The sequence below is a fragment of the Genypterus blacodes genome, unplaced genomic scaffold (assembly GCF_046128005.1).
Source record: "Genypterus blacodes isolate CSIRO-AG114 ecotype Tasmania unplaced genomic scaffold, CSIRO-AGI_Gbla_v1 ptg000104l_1, whole genome shotgun sequence".
Taxonomy (NCBI): Eukaryota; Metazoa; Chordata; class Actinopteri; order Ophidiiformes; family Ophidiidae; genus Genypterus; species Genypterus blacodes.
Window position 1 is genome coordinate 654,359 of NW_027466908.1, and position 13,257 is coordinate 667,615.

The 13,257-nt window shown below is 46.1% G+C and overlaps 1 protein-coding gene across 1 annotated transcript; it reads left to right on the plus strand.

The window, feature by feature from the left end:
- The first annotated feature begins 4,110 nt into the window (after window positions 1–4,110).
- lamp5 (lysosomal associated membrane protein family member 5) lies at window positions 4,111–7,964 on the plus strand. The gene is made up of 6 exons (XM_076160096.1): window positions 4,111–4,168; window positions 4,684–4,862; window positions 5,429–5,560; window positions 5,807–5,903; window positions 6,054–6,242; window positions 7,789–7,964. The coding sequence occupies exons 1-6, from the start codon at window positions 4,111–4,113 to the stop codon at window positions 7,962–7,964; spliced, it is 831 nt and encodes a 276-aa protein (XP_076016211.1).
- Window positions 7,965–13,257: the final 5,293 nt, after the last annotated feature.

Here is a 13,257-nt window from a genome sequence, read left to right on the forward strand (position 1 = left end):
GTTGAGGCCCGAAGTCTGACGTCATTTCTACGTGACATATATTGGCGTTTTGTTTGGCGGGAATTCCGTAAACAAGCAAAATGGCGGACAGCGGCGAAGCGGAAAGACGGGAGGGTTACAGTAAAGTCACAGAGGTAAAGTAAGGTTTCAGACTTAAAGTAAGGTTACAGAGCTAAAGTAAGGTTACATTAAGGTTACAGAGCTGAAAGCTACTGAGGAGATGATACAGGTACACGATCTGTTTAATATGTTACTGACTGATACAACTAACAATGTAATATAACCAGGAAATCAACAACAGTTTAGGTAGATCTATTTGTTTGGATTGGATCGATCAGATCTACAGTTTGTATGATTTTGTGTTGCGCTGAGCCTTCATGTCTGATCATTTAAATAAAGCTAATTTGATTTGACTAATCCGTGTGGTCTTCAGTCTCATTACTGTAGCTTGTTGATCGGATATCACCTGTGATCGATACCTTAGACTGGCACTTTTCTAATCATTGTTGATTTAGCAGCGCGAACCGGAATATAATCTGTTTATCAATAAATCTGAATGTGGTCATTTGTAACGTGAAAAAATATGAGTTTATATTTCGATGTGCATGACTTGAAACATACGGGTCCCCGTGAGGGTCAATTCAGTCCAGACCTGCAGGTTAACGCCGAGAACAAAACAACGTCAGCAACGTAGTTCGGACGTAAATAACCTTAAAATGCTAACATTGAATTTTTGTTTCATAACCGCGGATCAGCTGCTTTGAAGAGGTGACACACACACACAGACACACACACGCTCTCGTCCCTAAACAAAGCGTTGCTGTCTAATCACATCAACAAGTGCTGCATGAATCCACGGCCCACATCCACTCGTGAGGCCGCCGCTGCTCTTTGTTGTCATTATAAGCGAAGTATTTCCATCAGAAAGGCGAACAAAGCTCAGTAATTATGCTCCCGTTGCCCGGCAACACTGCGGCTTCCCTCCTCTGTTATATAACGGCGGCGGTGCGCTTTGTTGTTTGTTTTGTGAGGTTTTGGGACGAAGATCAACCAAAGCATCCAACATGTGGAGCTGAACTGAAGCTCAGAACCATGATCAAGGCTCCAGGGAAGTCCGACGGCCAGACGGGGACCCAGATCCTCCTGGAGGCCATGTCCAAGGATCAAGTCCACCTGGCGCGCTTCGTCCTGGACGCGCTGGACGGGGAGATCGTGGACTCCCGGGCGGAGGGCGCGCAGACGCCCCTCATCTCGTCCATCCTGCTGCCTGACGGACACGCTCGGTGCAAGTTCGTGGAGCTTCTGCTGCAGCGAGGCGCCGCGGTCAACTGGCAGGACGACAGCGGCCGCACGGCGCTCAGCCACGCGTGTGAGAGGGGTTGCCTGGACGCCGTGAAGATCCTGGTCCGGAACAACGCGGACCCGGAGATCGTGGACTCGTGGGGGAACACCGCCCTGATGTACGCCGCCGTGGGAGGTCATTCCCCGGTGGTGGAGTTCTTGGTGAGAGCGTTCAAGCGGCTCGGTCTGCTGGTGGACCGGCAGAACAAAGTTGGCAACTCTGCCGTGGAAGTGGCCAAGTTCCTCGGACACGCTGAGTGTTTCTCTGCGCTCACCAAGAAGGGCCGAGAGACGGAAGGAACCGCGCAGCAGCTCCCACTGAGTGCAGACGGCACCGAAACAAAGGAGAGCTTCGAGAGGAAAGTTGGACATTTGGTGAAAAAAGTTGAAGACCTCCAAACAGGTGATCAGGCTGAAGGACCCCCCAGGCCTCGGGTCAGACTGAGCCGGCTGCTGTCTATGAGCTCCATAGAGGAGTTTGAAAGTGAAGGGGACTCTTCTTCACCTTCACAGGACCTCGTTTTCTCCAGAGTCCTCACTCCTAAACCTCCTCCGCGGACCCGTGAGCAGCCCAGAGCCGCGGAGAGGCTAAGCACCGCCCGGGTGGACCACCTGCCGCCTCGTTTCCGGGGCGGTGAACCTCAAAAGTCCGTCGTCTTCTTCTCCTCACCTCAACTAGGCGGAAACTCCCACAAACCGAGTGCGTCCACCGCCCTGGACATCTTACTGACCCCCATCCTGCCCCGCAGAGCCGAGACCGAGCCGGAACAAGAAAGATCACAAACATCAGACTTCGGCATGCGTAGATTCCATGACAGTTACTACCAGAAGAGGTGCAGTTTGCCCTCCAGCGCTCCTCCTGCGGAACGCATACTGGCGCCTCTGCGTAAATCCAGAACCGTGAGGCGGCGCACGGCGTCTCCAAGCAACGCTGAAGCTCTGGACTCAACCTGCGCTACTGCTCCTGCTCCTCCTCCTGCTACGACCTTCGCAGTGTTGAGCAACAAACTTTTGCGCCGATTCACCTCCCCGGAGCTGAAGGAAGACGGGAAGAAGTTGGAGAACGAGCCGGGGATGTTGATGTCAGGGAGGCTTCCGCGGTCAGAGACTTTCCCCCGGGTCGCACAGCACCCAAAGGTGGGCAGCAAAGCGAGCATCGACAGCATCAGCTCCGTGAAGTGCGAGTTTGACTTCCACGTCAGGACGCCCCCGTCTTAGAGCCGCGCTGCGCGTAAAAGGTGAAGCTCGGACTTTCCCCTGCGAAGAGGTGAAGCTCTGCGGTTCCCTCACACCTCTTCACCTCTCCTCTGGCTCACCCTCTTCCTCCTCTCTGACCCCCCAGACTCTAAATGCTTCGCCCGTGGCCGGGAGCGGAACCCACAGCGCGTCGGTGTCCAATGAGAGCCGAGATGGTTTTGTCTGCGCTTTGCGTAATAAACACGAAAGTGGTGAGAGAGAAGAACAAACATCAGCAGTAACGCGGAGAGGAGCGATCCGTCTGACGGCGCTGCGGAGAGGAGCGACTCAAGTTTGACTGCTTACTTTTGCACTAAATACTTTGCGTAAAATTCTGCATTAATTCCTCAAACCGTTTGTTTAACCGGAGCGCAGAATGTAACTTGTTAGAGCGCTACGATGTTTAGTAGCGTTTATACCGCTACACGCTGCTTCTGCACCTTTCTGCACATACATGTATTATTATCATAATCAAGTTATTGATTGTTGATACTGAATATATTTTAGTATTGTATTGGCAAAAACTTACAACTTAAAAGTATAACATCAATAAAATCTCAAAACAAAGACCGTCCTCCTCCTCTTCCTCACTTTATTTCCTTATTTATTGGCTTGTTTTATTATTTGATCAAAGCCTCTTTAGCCTCTTACTCTGTTGCTTTGGCTACCGGTCGCATGTTTATCGGCGTGATGTTTTAGATCAGTGTTTATATTTATATACTCACTTTCTTATTGTACTTTGTTTTTAAAATGTGTTTTTTTACATTTCATATTGTGTTTTAAACGTATGTGGAAAACATTTTGTATTAAAAGTGCTTCATTAATAAAGTTTGATTAATTCCCAACTTCAGATGAAGATGAAGGCGCCTCTTCATCCTCACCCTGGCTGAGCTGCAGCCCTGTGGAAGTGGTGGAGCGCAAGGTGGGGTGGGGGTATGTGGGGGTGTGGGGGTGTGTGTGTGGGGGGGGTGTTGGCTCTCCCTCCAGACATCCATCATTTCAGCCCTGCAGCCTGCAGCTGCTCCACAGCAGAGATGGAAGCAAAAGCACTGCGGGACTAACTGAAGCTGAACGCCGCCTGTGCGCCCGGGGAGTCTGGTTGGCAGCAGCCGGAGCCGGAGCTGGATTTCCGGCGTCACTGATGTCCACGAAGTCGACGAGTCCAGCAGCCTTCGCTCGTGTTCACAGCCGTCATCCTCGGCGGGGAGGAGATCGGTCCGGACTGCCCGAGCCGGATGGTTGTGCGGCTCAAACCGGATCTCACCTGGTGGATTTTTTGCTGCATTCACGATGATCTGAGCGTGACTCCTGGCAGCTGAGCGGAGGCATCCCCCCTCGCTCTTTTTTCCTCCTTTCTCTCCCGCCTCCTCCCTCTGCCGTCCTTTCTCTCTCTCTCTTTCCCTCTCTCCCTCTCTCGCTCTCTCTTTCTCTCTCTCTCTCTCTCTCTCTCTTTCCTCGCTCTCCTCGGTGGGCACAGCACAGGCTGCCTGGTCAGATAAAGCCCCGATTTTAGCGCAGGGGAAGCGGACAGCGATGGGACGGCTCGGCTTCAGCACCTCGGAGAGCGCACGGCTTCTGCGGAGTGTGTTCGGTAAGAAACGCGTGTATGTGCATGTATACGTGTGTGTGTGTGTGCACAGCTGTCGTGACTCTCCACCGCAGTACGAGCGTGTGTGTGTGTGTGTGTCTGTGTGTGTGTGTGTGTGTGTCTGTCTGTGTGTGTACGTGTGTGAGGCGCGTGTTCATACATTCCACTGAGTTGGCATAATTCGCCTCTTATTCCTCGCCTAATGACGTTCAATAAACTCGTTCAAATCCGACCTGAGTCGCAGTGAACGGAGAGCTTGAGACGCAGCTGCAGCAGCGGCGGCGCGGTGTTGCTCCTCTGACGCTGCAGATTTGACTCACCGGAGTTTTCACCTGATTTTGACTTTGCTGCGAGGAAACAGAGGTGATGTGCTGTTGGTGTGAACATCAGACTCCTCCACGTAGCTCCATGACCGCAGATTCTGCACGTGTTGTGCCTGAACGCCGCATCTGGAACCCTCCAGATGTTCTATTCAATTCTATTCTATTCAATTCTATTGTCTTCTCTTGTTCCGGCAGGTGTGTTGGCGCTGTCCGTGGCCCTCGCCGAGCAGGAGGGGGAGAACCTGTCGGGTCTGTCCAACAACCCGGACCGAGCCATCTTCGCGGTGCGGGAGAACGGCACGACATGCCTGATGGTGGAATTCGCCGTGAAATTCCTCGTGCCATATGACGTGCTCGCGCTCAACGGGATCGACGTAAGGAATCCCCCGTGAATGTTAACGCGTGGATCACACACACGGACACGATACACGACACACACGTACACGCTGATGCTCTCTGCAAACATGAAGACGCGGAGGCTTCGACTGATGATAATTAGTCGTGCGTAAAAGTGGCTGCAGCAAAAATCAATTATTTTATTTTTTTTACATGTAAACCTTTTTAACAAACAGTTGTAATCGATAATCTGGATGATCGATGTTTATTATAATTATGATTTTATCGTTTCCATAGTGATTGAGTATTTGGATTCAGTGTCTCGGGACTTAGTCGTGCGTAAAATGCTGACGTGGCGTTGCGCAGAGCTCCATCAAGGGAAATATTGCAATCTATGAAACTTTCCCCTCATTATTCACTCGGTTTTTGCTCTGACGTGATGATCTGATTCAAATCATGACGTGTTTGCATATTTGGTTGCACCGTTCCGTCGTGCGTAAAAATAAATAAAGGCAACGCTGGAAACTCCTCACGTCTCCAGCTCAGTGACCAAGCATGACCGTAAGCATGTAAAAGTGACCGACGCTCCTGTGTGCCTCCGCAGCTGATCACCGAGCAGACGTCCTTCACGCTGCCCAGAGGCGCGGAGATCGAGGGGAAATGCGGGAGCAGCGAGTCCGAGATCCACATCACCTGGAAGAACAAAGCCTACACGCTCCGCATCTACTTCTCTAAGGTGGGCGCGCGCACACACACACACACAGATCGTTTTCAAAGATTCGCATTCTTTCTTCTTTTGTACATTCAATCGCATTAATTATAATTAGTGTAGCTATCACATATTTGATCTGCGATGTTTTGTGAAAATCTTTTTTATTTCAAACATTTCTTGCAGCGGGTTTTTAGGCCACATTCTGCGCTCTGCGGGTGTGGAAAAGCCTCATTTTACGCGTGTGTGTGTGTGTGTGCGTGTGTGTTGCAGGAGACCCGTAACAAGGGCGTTGAGGTGTGGAAGATCAGCAAGGTCCAGTTCATCTACGACACCGCGGAGCCTTCACACTTCATCAACGCCTACAACCGTGAGTGCCTGCAGTCGCACAGCCGGACTTGAGCTCCATTCATATAAGAAACGGCTTCAAAAATATCACGTTTGTTTTTCTTATTCATATTTGGTTATAGATCCTTAACCTCATCATATATGCCCTCTCCCTCTCTCTCCCTCTCTCCAGCTGGGAAGCACACCGCCAACACCCACCGCCTGTCGGCCCTGGTGACCCCTGCAGGCCGCTCCTACCTGTGCGCGGCCCAGCAGACCCTCACCCTCATCTCCACCGACCACCAGAAGGGCGTCACCGTGTCCATGTCCGACATCCAGATCCAACCGTTCGACATCACGTCCGACTTCATCTTCAGCGAGCGTAAGAACCGCCATTGTTTGTTGTTTTTTTTCTACTGTATACGACTATGATAGGCTCTTATTTTGAAAAATCAGACACTGAATGGAGATGATGATAATGATGATGATGGTCATCTCTCTCCTCCCCTGACTTGCCCCCACAGATCCTGTCTCTTATTTTGAAAAGCACTTAGGCATTTAATAGTTGATGATGATGATGATGAAGATGATGATGATGAAGATGGTTTATTAACACAGTGTAACATTGCAAAGATCAGGACTCCTTCCCCATCTCGTCTCTAGAAAAGCACCTAGACATTAAATAGATGATGATGATGATGCTGATGCTGATGTACTAGTGTTAGATTAGACATTTTAGCTGTACTCTACCCTCTCTGACACACACACACACACACACACACACACACACACACACACACACACACACACACACACACACACAAACACACACACACACACACACACACACACACACACACACACACACACACACACACACACCGGGGGTTATTGCTGCAGTATGAGGCAGCAGACACAGAGGGGAAACGGAGAAAAGGGAAGAATGGCAGAGAGGAAGTCAGACAGAGGAGTCATTAGGACTTTATGAGTGTAGTCGTCTCTGTCCTCAATGCAGCTTTCTCACACACACACACAGAACCTGACTGTCCTCTGTAGCCAATCACCTTGGAAGAAGCAGAATGTGTGTGTGTGTGTGTGCTGCTGTAAATAGGCTGTGCTGCCTTCCCCCTATAGTGAGCATCACTGCTGCCTATAAATGCCTTCAACTTTAGAGTCCAATCGGTGTGTGTGTGTGTGTGTGTATGAGAGAGGGAGTTTATCAAAGGTCGACGGGGATAAAGAACTTTATAACGTTTATGACTAATATTACTTTTTGCTGCTATGCTTGATGACAGGATATTCCTCATGTAGGCATACACACACACACACACAGTACCCATCACAGTGTTCACACAGGGTGTTAGTGAGGATTTTCTGTTACTTAAACTAAACTGTATCAGCCTAAACTCTGGACCCAACGGTTACTGAAGATATGAAAGTACACACTTCCAAATTACTTCTAAATAGATGTAAATATCACCTTCATCTTCATCATCATCATCATCATCATCATCATCATCATATTCAAGGAATCCATCATAAATTAGTGTATTTGTGTTTTGCATCTTTTCAAAAATGTTGTCTTCTCTATTCTATTTTTCTTTATTTGCTTCAGTTCCAATTATTTTTTCTGTCCTTTTTAATGTCTCGTATCATTTGGAGCTCTCCAAGGTTCTGAAACAGCCTTACGTTAACCCTTAAACTTCCCTATAAGGCCAAGTCTTAACTGCGATAAATCATGTTGACCTGCGCTGAATGTGTGACCTCAAATCAAAGCTGAGGACACACACACACACACACACACACACACACACACACACACACACACTTGATTTGACTCATGTCAGTAACCCCACAATTACTGAACACACACACACTTTGCAAATTCATGTCATCACGCTGACTGTGTGCATTTCCTTCTTCTGCAGCCTACAAGTGCATCACTGACCAGCGGGAGCGCCTGGAGGAGACCCTCCCCTTCGTCCTTGGTATCATCCTCGTCCTCATCATCGTCATCACGCTCACTGTCTACCACTTCCACCTCAAGCTGACGGCGACCCAGCCGCAGCTCCCACGAGATCGCTCCATGTACAAGAACATGTAGTCCACTCCCACGGCTCTCTCTCTCCAAAGCTCTCTGACGTAGGACGCCAACGCCACAGCGGACCCACGCCATCGCCAACAAACCTTTACAGAGGCCCGCCAGAACCCTCCAACGTCTACAACTGAAGTACAGCCGAGGTGTTAAATTATGCCGGGCCAAGCAGGGGTGCATTGGAGGGTAAAGCCACCAAAACACACATTTTTAGGCTTAAAATAACAAATTCATAGTCTGCGTTGTAGTAACTGCTGTCAACTCATGGAGGTTAATTAAAATGGGGTCTTTTCAATGAAGAAAAACCTCAATATGACGCTTTTGTGTAAGTAGGTAAGTGATTTTTGTTCACATTTGTGACCGTTTTCCTCATGATAATCACAGACTCGCAGCTTATCCATCTTTTCGCACAACGTCACCGCGGCCACACTGCAGTCATTTTTATCCGATTTCCCTTTTCAAAGAAACGTCGAGAAATATGAGATCTGCTGCTGAACCATTTCAAACCCTAACAGTGGATCAATATTTGCTGATATGTTTTTGGTTCTTTTGTTGTCACTTTGGAATGCAGCCATAGTGTTAACGGTGGACAGTCTTGTGGTGTGTGCAGTGTCACGATCATCAACAGTTGTGATGTTATTCGCTTTTGTTTCCTGGCAAATTTCAGCCATTTTTTCCCAACCTAATTTATGGAACATATCAAAAAATAAATATATAAATGAATACATATAATAAAAGAAAGACGTAAATATCTGACAAAAAAAAAGTAATAATCATGAAGAGATATTGAAGATGTCGTCAGAATGCCATATATGGGCGTGAACACGAGAGTAACAGAGAGGTTATTTGAAAATGAATATGTGTATAATATTTTCAGAAACAAAGTCTATGCATTAAACCTCTGCTGATGCAAATATGTGCAGTAACATGATCATTGAAATAAATTGCTGGAATCACCTCAAGTCCTGTTTCTTGACTCATCAAAGACCAACACTTCAATGGGACTTGAGCCTTTTGACTCAGAACGATGTGATAAATCCCAAGACACGAGTGCATATTCATCATATTATAAGGTTTATCTTGAAAATCACACAAATTAGAAACTGGAATTGCCTGCAACCTCCAAATACTATATTACAACAATATGCATCGCAAGTATTGTCAAGTGTTGCGACTTGTTATCATGATATTGAGCCGATATTTAAAAACGTTTCATCACAAGAAATTGTGCAGAATATGAAGGAAAGTAAACCCATGTTTCATGAAATATTTTCAGCCTTTTTTTGAGTAAACAATCTGGCAGAATTGCAAAATACAAGGTTGAGAGATAGAAGCTAATATATTTAAGTCTAGGTTTGAAAACGTTACCCTGGCATTAAATCTGACTGCATCCTGACTTCTTAAGGACTCAGAGCTTACTCCTGCCGTCTTGATGCTGAGATGTGACACATACCTGTGAGTCGTGACCTGGCCTCTTTCAGTCTGTATTACTCCGTCTCCGCCGCTCGCCACTGTGCAGGAACCAAGCCATCTCATCTCAACAATCTCTTTGGAAGAAAATCATTTTGTTACTATATTGCTTTTTGAATTGTACAAAGATATTCCATATTCCAAAAAAGTTACAAGATTCAAAGTTATACACACTGGTCATGTAGTTTAACTTATGATATATAATCAAAAGTGAATTATGGATCTAAATGTTGTGGGAGTATCAGCTTGAGCATTCAACTGCCACACAGCGAGTGGAAATGTGAGTGATGGAGACGATGGAGGGATGAAGTATTGATCCCTTTGTCTGAATCTGGGCCCTCAAAGCAACGCAAGTCTAATTGAAAATAACTAGAACATATTAAAGTTCATACACCCTTTCCCATTGTCAAATTTAAGGTCTTTTAAAGTAATCTGAAGCATCTAACAAAATCAACAAATTAAATTATTTTTCCAGAACAACATATCTTGGCTAAAATGTTAAGATTTGTTGGCATCTTGGCAAAGGACAGAGATAGAAAGCTAGAATTTCACACACAGCATCTAGATGGCACAAGCATCCATTGGTGCAAGATTGGGCAACATTTCAATTTTGATCAAATTCTCCAAAAAATGTCAGTGTAACCATGGACCAAATTGGTAATTTTTGTGAAAAGTTCATATCTTGGCCAAAGAAAGAGCTAGAGAGCTTAAATTTCACACATAGCATCTAGATGGCACTGAGATCCATTAGTCTAAGTTTGGAGAAATTTTACATTTTGGTCACTTTTAACAAAAATGTAGTGTAACCATGGACCAATTTATGTTTTTTTGGACGGCCCATATCATGAGAAAGGAAAGAGATTGAAAGCTGGAATTTTTACACATCATCGTTCTGGCAATAGTATCCATTGGTGTAAGTGGGCTCCTTGACTCATTCCTCCTTCCATGGCCAAGATATGAGCCATCATAAGTAAAATGACAATTTGGTCCATGGTTACACTGTCGTTTTTTGAAAATGTGACAAAAATGTAACTTCTGTCCAAACATTCACCGATGGATACTATTGCAATGAGGATGTTGTGTATGAATTTTTATTTACCTATTTCCTAGGCCAAGATATGGGACGTCAAAAAATGTCAAATTTGATAAGGGTCCCCCCTTTGAAAATGTGCTCTGAAGTCACACCAATGCATCCTCCTGCCATAAATATTAAGTGAGCAAATTTCCTCCAAAAATCTTCCAAGCCAACGTCACAAAACTGGAGTCACAACAACACTGCAAGTTATTACATTCCGACGTCAATGACATATAGTGAGATGAAAGCTCTTTACCTTCAGTGCAGACATCTAGACGCCACGACAAACCGTGTTCATGATTTCGGTGAAGGTCCACAGAGTAAAAACATCAAACGCTTTTTCTAATAAACGTGAGTGAAGTTGAAAATATTGTCACCTTCACCTCCATTGATCAAAAACATCCACGCTTTAAACGCAGAGACGAACAAAAGGTTCGGGTATGTTGGTTTGGTTCTGGTGCTGCTACAAAATGTTCCCGTTCTCTTCATTTCCGCGTTAATGTTCGAACGTTCGTCACCCTCTAGTTTAAAACTAGCGCTCCCAATTCTGGGGCCCAATGAGCTCTTTCTCTCTGCGTACAGTCACCCCAGCAACCCGCCCCCCGCACAGGTGCGCGACAGCCTGGGTTTAATTGAGGCTTCGCCGCTAACTGAAATGATCAAGAACATAATCAATGATGCGTCAGAATGCTGCAGGAGGAGAGGAGAAGTTTGAGATGCTAACGTCATAATAACTCTCAAGGTCAACCAGTCTGATAATAAAGGTGAAAGGTTTGACCTTGCTGGAGGTTTGTGCTCTCTGTTTGCTTTCTTCTTGTAGTTGTGACAAAGACAAACACTGAGGAGGAATATTTGACACTTGAACAACAAATAACAACGTAACATCAAAACACCACATGTACAAATACAAGAAAAATAAACTTTGCGTGTATAAGAAGGAAAAATACGTGTCAAAGAGTCAAATCCCTGTAAAACGCCTCACTTTATGTACAAACTGCATTCCCATAGAGGTGAACATGTATTTAAACTCAAACAGCCCCTCTAGCGTCTCCAGAGGGATCCTCACTGACGCTCTGGGTAGTTGTGTTTATTTACTGGGCCGCTGGTGAAGGCGTCTTCCTCAGAGAAAGTAGCCCCATTCTTCGTCATGGCCAAATCAATATCCCATTATAGTGTTTGAGAGGGTAAAAGGCTCAGAGGGAGGAAAGAGAAATGACCTCATATATTATGGCGGCGACGATCCATGGATCTGTCTCTGTGCGTCTCTGCTCAGAGGTGAAGTTAGGGTGAAGCAGTGGAGCTGTGGAGATGACATTTAGAGAATATGGACGATCTGGACAACAAAACAAATGGCTGATGACTAAAAGAAAGTCCCTTGACATGAGAGGAGGGCGAGAAGAGGAGGCTGAAGAGGGCGATGAAGGAGGAAGAATCCATGCAACACATCAATGTTTTATGGGCGTATTTCTTTTAATTGAAACCAGCTGCACTGATAACAAACATGCAATATCACTGTACAAGCCAACACCACAGATAAGTGTTACGCATTCAAGTCTTAGGATTAGCCAGCAACACACACACACACACACACACACACACACACACACGGACGCACGGACGCACGGACACACGCACACGCCAGCATACACTTTCAGGTGCTGTACAGAGATAAACACACTGCGTCTCAGTTTATGGCCGCGACCTGGAGAGGGCAGGAGGCTCCAGGGTCCAGATGACCTGCAGACACGTCATCCAAGGTCTCGCCTCATCACTACATGGATCCAGACAGGCATGAGAGCAACCATGGAAGAGATATTTACAAAATATCTAAATTTCATGATTTGGGGGAAAATTACACTTTTTTTCCCATATTTGCATTCAGGTACCAGGTTGTAGATCGGACCCTTATGGATCCACCTAAGGAAGTGTTTTGCTATGACCTTTGACCCTGAAACACCTGAGTGTCTTCTTTCATCAGTTGGCAGTTAAATAGCTCAGTGTTTCATACGGATCCATCAAAGACCTACAGACCTGCAACGCCAACGCTAAGTCTCTCTACACTCTAAAGTGACCTTGTTCAGATGGAATTTCCTCTTTAAATCCAAATCAAGTTTGTTAAATTGCAGGCGTATGACTTTGATAAGTGTAGTAACTTCATGTGTGACTACAGGAAAGTATCGGTTACATTTGAACGTAAAGTCTGAACGCATCCCTGACATCGCTGATTTGGTTTGATTACGACGGTTTCAGGGAAATGTAATGTAAACAACACCTGCCCATGAAACGAGACACAGCTACACTCGCTCTCTTTTTACACACACACACACACACACACACACGCACACACATACGCACCGTCATATTTACTTATCACAGTGAATGATGGGTAAAAAGGACACGGGGAGGAGGATTACATCGTCCTCCCGGTCTGAGCAGAGATGAGAATGGCAGCACAGTTCCAGTGATAGCGTGTGTGTGTGTGTGTGTCTGTGTGTGTGTGTGTGTGTGAGAGGCGGGATAAGGAGTGAGATGATGACAGTGGAGATGTGAGTAGAAAACGAGGCCTCTTTTTATCAGCATCCTAAAGTCTCAGATTGGCGCCTTTTAGCGTTTACACAACCAGGGTGAGACACAAAAAAAAAAAAAAAAGAGAACAATAAACAATAATTTGTATTTTTCATCAAATCCGCTCAGTCTGTGCTACATTTTTAATGCGTGTTGTAATTACAGTCTCATAAATACAGGGCGTGACGCTTG

Bases quoted from the DNA above. Each gene is read 5' to 3' on its own strand.
- lamp5 (XM_076160096.1), top strand. From the start codon at position 4,111: ATGGGACGGCTCGGCTTCAGCACCTCGGAGAGCGCACGGCTTCTGCGG. The intron at 5,561-5,806 runs GTGGGCGCGCGC...TGTGTGTTGCAG, and splicing joins TCCGCATCTACTTCTCTAAG to GAGACCCGTAACAAGGGCGT. The intron at 6,243-7,788 runs GTAAGAACCGCC...CTTCTTCTGCAG, and splicing joins CGACTTCATCTTCAGCGAGC to CCTACAAGTGCATCACTGAC.